Raw genomic sequence first — 6,772 nt, forward strand, 5'->3', positions numbered from 1 at the left:
ATTCTCGTGCAACAATGTCGATTTTTATTGGAAATTAAAACGTGTTTACTTAACGGTACTAATCTGCGTCATGCATGCTGATTTCTCGATGGTGTGATTCTCTGATTAATTACTAGAACATCAAACAGATGCATCCAAGCATAATGAGGAGCATATGAAATAATTGAGAGGCATTCTCTTGACATATTTGGCATCCAGTGTAGCCATATAAGAATGGGAACTAAGCGCATGCCGTGGCAAATTGCTGGAAACTAAAATAATTAGTTTGTGGAATGATAGGTGACAATGGACTATGACATGATTATGCGACGAAACGGATACAGCATGATTTTTTCATATTAATGTTAATGTTGATTAGTAGGGTAAAAGTTTGTTTCATCTCTATATTTTAATATTAGTGATCATTTAGTTTCTGTATTTTTAAAAATACCTCAAAATATCATTACCTTTAAATTATTGACATTCCTTCTGTTACTTTTTGTTTCTTTTAACTTACTTTTATAATCATGTTTCTTTTTATGAAATTAATAAAAAAAATTAAATTGTCTATTTAACCCCAAAAATAAAATAAAAACAAAAAGAACATATATTAATTTTTGGGAAAGTTTACATGTGTCCAAAAAAAAGTTTATTGTAAAAATAATTGAATTACCTTTTTTTTTACATTAGTAATAAAAAATTAATATATTAACTCCTCAGCAGTGCATTCCAAAAAAGTAACATATATTAATTTTGTTTCTATTTTATTTTTTGAGATTAAATTGATAATTAATTTTTTTTCTTTTTACTAATATCCAAAAAAAATTATTGTAAGAGGGTAATATTGTAAAAATTAAGTCAAAAGCAACAAAAAGTAAGAGGAAATGTGCTAATAATTTAACGTCAGGGATGTTTTGAGATATTTTCAAAAATATAAGGACTAAACGGGTACTAACCTCAAAATATAGGGACTAAATAAGATTTTACTCTTGATAAATATTAACACAATTAATAAATTAATAAATGAATTTGATGAATAATCATGTCATATCTGTATTAAATCACCTCAATACGATTATACAGTTATAACACGAATATCAATTAATATGTAGTAATATTATTGAAAAATAATTTATAAATACATATATAACACTATTAATTATTACATCATATTTCATATTATGTTATAAATTTATTCATGTCATATTTAGATTATGTTAGCTTATTCATTACTTTTTTTAATGATAATTTTGACATTTTGTTACTTTTTAAATTGATTTTTAATTTTTTTGGTATTAATTTTGTTAAACAAATTGTGTCCGTATTTCAATTTCTGAACTAAATTAACAAATGAGCCGTATAAGTGTTTACTTAAATTTGATACGACACAATTGCACGAATTATCACCACTAATTGGAACTAGCTGGTTAAGGCACAATAAATAAATAAAAAATAATGCTTTTCCACTGGAATGAATGTAGCTCTAAGAGAGAGAGAGAGAGAGAGAAAAAAAAAAAAAACTGAGAAAGTGGAAACAAATGAATTGCTGCTTCTACTAGTTCAGATTCTCGAACAATTTTTCTTTTTTTCTTTTTCTTTTTTTTCACCTAGTCAAACGGTCAGTATTTCACATGGAGATTACAAGAAGCCACAGCAAATGATTACAATTTCTCAAACCACATTAACTAGTTAAAAATACAAAGGAATCTATCAAGGAAGCAAGAAGCAGCAAAATGACGTAAGCCAGAACCTGAGATTTAAGAGAAGATTCACAAGCCTTTCACTCCCCAAGGACTCAGAGCACCCTCCTGTGCCCTCCAAAAGCCCAAATCTGAGAGAAGTAACAAAAATCAAATTTAACAAAGTTGGCAGCTGATTCTCACAGAGACAAAATGTGCTGAGAAACAGGGGGTTGATGACCAGGAGTAAACAGAAAAGTGGAAAACTATTTATAGACTTAAGAGGATATCATAATGATACAATTATTAAAAATAAAATTATGTGATAACCTTGCCAGTTTTGACTGGATGACACCAGCATTATTTTGTAGAGAATCAAATTGAGCATCAACAGAAATATATTGGCATACTTTCAATTTCATAACCGTAATTAATTCCTGGATCAAAATATCCTATACACAAGTATTTAAAAAAACTTACTTGACACATTACATGTATTAGGATAAGGAATGTCAACAGAAAACAAGATTGACTAACTTGATAAATAAATAGTTCACAAGGTTAGCAAATTGACAGTTCTTTCTTCGTGCTACTAAGAATAAATGATGCTTGGTTAAGAAACACAAAGAAAGGTCTACTGAATCATTATGCGGAAGCAGCAGTAAAAATACTGATTAGTATTTCATGCTAAAAGATATTTATCCCAAAGAAACTCTGTCAAACCACACCTTTCAACATTTAAACAGCTTTGGTAAACTTTCTAGAATATGCAGAAAGAATTTTCCAAATAATTCCCAGCCCTCCAAAGAAGAGAAGAGAATAATCGTGATCGGGGCCCAGGAGTAGATCTCCATAATCCCAGGAATTAACAGCAACTCATCATATTTTTGAATCACAGAAACATTTTACACTGGTTAAGATTTCTATTTGCTGTTTCTGTTTCCCAGCTAATATCTTTAGTTTCTAAAAGTGGACATGTATGATATGATTCAAATGACATATGGGTAACTGTCATGAGGCTGCATTCTTCTGTTGAAAGTCTGTTTTCTTGAAAGAAAAACTAACAAAATTCTATCTTACAAGAAATGTATTAGTTTTCGTGTGAGAAGTAAAAATCAAATCAAGAAATAACATTCTTAAATTGTTTCAAAATAAAATAGTAATATCAATTTTCTTGTTGGTGACATAGAGTAGGCTAAACAAGATTGTTCAGACAATGACATGGCATTAACACAAAAATATAGTAATGCAGACTGACCTTTAGGTTTGTATCCCAACTTCCTGTACATAAGGCACTTCCATCGGCTGACAAACCCAAACAGGTGATCCGGCCCTCATGTGAGTTCTGGAGAGATCCCAAGTTCAATACAACCTGCAAAGGAAAAGGCAAGTGATAAGAGCCAATGCGTCCACTATGATGGCCTACCTGAAAATTTTCCAGCAAAAGTACGCATAGATAACCACATTAACAAAGAAGGAGCCAAAAAAGATTGAAATTCTGGCCTCACAAGATCCAAGAAAAATTAGAAAACCAGCTCATGTGATTGAATCATTCATTTATAAACATCCTCTTGCTTCAATGGAAAAGGCTATATTTACTAGGCCTAAAACTTAATTTGATGTATTTCTTGCAAGTTGCAACACATGGTGGCCTCACTCAATACGGAGGAATAAGTGACCTCTGTATAATTTCAGTTTATAAGTGCTTCTTAAGCATCTATGACAAACGGCTTGAGTTCAACTCCCAGTTACGGCCATGCAATTCAGACTAAGGCAATGAGTGCAAAATACACCAGCATAAATTCTACCAAATAGAAACTGAAAATAATACATCTTTTACATATCAAACGGTACCAAAAAAAAAAAGGTTCAACTAAAGCATATATTCTGACAGTACCGAACCAACTAAAGCATATACCTTTGCTAATAATGTGTCCCATACATAACAATCACCATTTGAGTATCCGGCAAAAAGAAGCCTTCCCGATATGGAGAATGCAATGGACGTCACATGTGGGATCTCATTCTCACCGTGCTGCTGATAATACACTTGGAGTTGGTGCCCAGTCCTGATATCAAATAATCTGCAAGTTCCATCGTCTGAGCCAGTTCCAAACCTATTGCCATCTGGAAAGAACTTCACAGTGTTAACATCTCCCTCATGCCCATGAAATGTGCGCACTGCTCGACTTGCAACACGAGTATCCCACAATCGGGCAGTAGAATCACAGGAACCAGACACAAACATCCTTGAGTTTGAACCACTAATTGAGACACTGAAAAGAATAACCAATGGACAACATGGTAAGTATCCGTGACTTATAGAACCCTCAACGAATAACTCCACTAGATTAAAGTCTTACAAACTTGAAAATCATTAGCCATTAAAAATCGTGAGCCATCTATGTCACAAAGGTTGCTGTCAAAATTCAAGAGTCTCGAAAAAACCATAAGTGAAAAAAAAAGAAGAAGAAGAAAGTAATAAGGTTATACTAAGTAATCAAACAAATCTTCAAAACAACTAAGAGGTGAATGGTCATAAGCTCCAGTCCATTGACACAAGCTCCATCAAGAACCTGACTATAGCAGTTAGCTTAATAAGTTAGCAGTACACTAATGATAATGCTAAATTAATAGAAAGTCCTATTAAATTAAGATATTGAGCACATAAACAACAGAATTGTTTGCTTCATGAACAGGGTGGGGACAAGATTAAACCTGATGGCAACTTGGGAATCATCAAACATACCTTAACACATCAGCAGTGTGCCCAGACTGAAATTCTCCTCCAAAAACAGAAGTTCTAAGGCCTGTAGTAATATCCCACAAAACACAGGTTTGGTCACCTGAACTGGTAATTAGGTGAGTGTCCTCATCAGGAACATACTGACAGCAGGACACATAACCCTTGTGCCCACTAAGCATTCTTGATACTGGTAAATTCCCGTCCTTGTCAGTAGGAGAATTCAGGTTGAAAATGGAGCAAACACTATCAAGACCACCACAGGCAACAGATTGACCAGTTGGAGAGAAGGCACAAGTCATTACCCAAGCACAAGGCAGTTTTATAGCATGAGTTTTCTGGCTTGTAAGAGCATTCCACACTATTAACCTTCCATCTTGAGATGCACTGACAATTCGATTCCTTTCGGAAGTCCAGTCCAATGAATATACCTGAGATTCAAAAGATGAAAATTTTACTTCACCCCACCATATAGAAGAAAAATACAAGTAATTGAAAACTGTCCTGATATTTAGTAACTTTGTCAGCCATAGCCTCGAATTGCTCATCGGTTAACATAATTTGTCTCGACCTACCACCAATAAAGTACATAATATATTCTGCTTAAAGAGGCTACAGAGCCCCATTCACTCAACTATCGTCATTATCTCTAAAGCTACACTTCTTTTCTCGCAAATTTGTAAGTGGAAAGGTTAGTAAAACAAAGGTTTCACTAATACAAAGCTGAATTCACTTCCATTCCTAAAGAATCATACACACCAGAACAGAAGAACCCCTTTTTTTTCATTTCTCAACTATCATTAAACTATAAGATCTGTTAAAGCTGATCACAATTGACACGTCTAAATATCAACATGCAAGGAAGCTGATAAAGCATTCATCCTGAAAAGTAATCATAACAATTGCAGTATTTCCTTCTTTTCACCTACTCCTTGCTATCAAAGTACCCTCAGTTGTTCCATTCTGTTCAACCCAATAACCAAAATTGAAAACTCAACAAACACAATCAAAAGCCATTATTGCATCTCTTATCATGTCAAGCTACAAATATTCCTTCTATTTTTAATATTTAAGTTCTAAATCCTCACCACATTTTTACTCTTTACTCTGAGAATTTCGTATCTCTACTCCATTAGTAACAAAATACATCTACTGATGATCACCTACAATTTCTTCAATTCTAATAAATTTTATTTAAATTAGTCAAAATAAAATCTAAATAAATAAAAATACACATGTGATTTTCTTTTTTGAAGGGGGAAAAAAAGAGACCTTGCCAGCGTGGCCTTGCAAGGTCCTACAACAAACTAGATCGGTCGGACCAAAGCTGACCGGAGCCCGACCCTGCGACCTCGAGTACCCAGCAACTGCCAAAGAGTAACAAATTACAAATTAAAATCAATCTCAGATCTAAAAACCACACAAAAATAACCAAAAAAAAAACAACAACATGAACACGAAAACGGCACCGTCTACGTCGAGCAACTGCTGTCTCTTCTGCTTGAGCCGTTCTCTGAGACTGTTAACCGTCTCAATGGCCGCCGCGTGTCTCTCTTTCAGCTCCGAGACCGACGACGACATGTTTTATCAATCAATCGAACTTACAAGGAAAAAAAAAAAAAGAGTAGATAAAATTTAAATTTCTACATCACATGTTTGCTTCAACTTTAAGCTCGAAAGTATCAAGTGAGCTTCCTCCATTCGAGCCCTAGAGTGGCATGTTATTTCGTAAAATTTAAAAAAATAAATAAATCGAAAAAGAAAAAAAAAATGTTGTCTTGAGATAGAAATGTGAGAAGTTATTAAAATTAAAGTCGTTGATAATCTTGATTCGATGATTTGGAGAGAGAGAGAGAGCTGACAAAGTGTTTTAAGGTAACGTGAATTGAAGTTGATGGTGGTGATGTTACAACTTGTAAACTTGATTTTTCTTTTTCTTAAATTTAATTTCTGAGAAAGATGCAAAGAGTGAGAAGGAGAGAGAAGGTAAATGTAGGGTAAGAGTGACGGGGACTTAATTTTGACTGTTGCCGCCGGTCCCACTTTTGCTTACGTGTCATACCGCTTCCATTTTGTGGCTGCTTTGCCTTTGACAAATGATCTCTTTATTTCGTAGACGAGGATCATGACGACGTGAGCCCTCCTGATTTTTTATAGATTTTATATTATTTATATTTTAATATTAATAAATAATTAAAATTTAATTATTTTTTTAATTTATTAATTATTAATTATATTAAAACAGAATTTATTTAGATAAAGATTAAATTATGAGAGAATCTTGATCCTTATTTTTGTTTTGGGTGGGAGTGTGGGACACATTTTAAAAAAAATTTCTCATGGAATATAATAATTCACTTAGAGATAATAT

The 6,772-nt window shown here is 33.3% G+C and overlaps 1 protein-coding gene across 1 annotated transcript; it reads right to left on the minus strand.

Moving 5' to 3' along the window:
• Positions 1 to 1,403: 1,403 nt before the first annotated feature.
• Positions 1,404 to 6,368, minus strand: LOC18034070 (guanine nucleotide-binding protein subunit beta-2). Its single transcript, XM_006423187.2, has 6 exons — positions 5,871 to 6,368; positions 5,674 to 5,768; positions 4,408 to 4,832; positions 3,577 to 3,934; positions 2,917 to 3,030; positions 1,404 to 1,810 (listed from the first exon to the last, which is right to left on the minus strand). The coding sequence occupies exons 1-6, from the start codon at positions 5,980 to 5,982 to the stop codon at positions 1,775 to 1,777; spliced, it is 1,140 nt and encodes a 379-aa protein (XP_006423250.1). The 5' UTR covers positions 5,983 to 6,368; the 3' UTR covers positions 1,404 to 1,774.
• Between the last annotated feature and the right edge of the window lie 404 nt (positions 6,369 to 6,772).

Source organism: Citrus clementina, unplaced genomic scaffold (genome assembly GCF_000493195.1).
Source record: "Citrus clementina cultivar Clemenules unplaced genomic scaffold, Citrus_clementina_v1.0 scaffold_8, whole genome shotgun sequence".
Taxonomy (NCBI): domain Eukaryota; kingdom Viridiplantae; phylum Streptophyta; class Magnoliopsida; order Sapindales; family Rutaceae; genus Citrus; species Citrus x clementina.

Coding starts and splice junctions, on each gene's coding strand:
- LOC18034070 (XM_006423187.2), bottom strand. CDS start 5,982: ATGTCGTCGTCGGTCTCGGAGCTGAAAGAGAGACACGCGGCGGCCATT. Junction 3,935..4,407: donor CACACTGCTGATGTGTTAAG/GTATGTTTGATG, acceptor TATTCTTTTCAG/TGTCTCAATTAGTGGTTCAA. Junction 3,031..3,576: donor GGGACACATTATTAGCAAAG/GTATATGCTTTA, acceptor TTTCCTTTGCAG/GTTGTATTGAACTTGGGATC.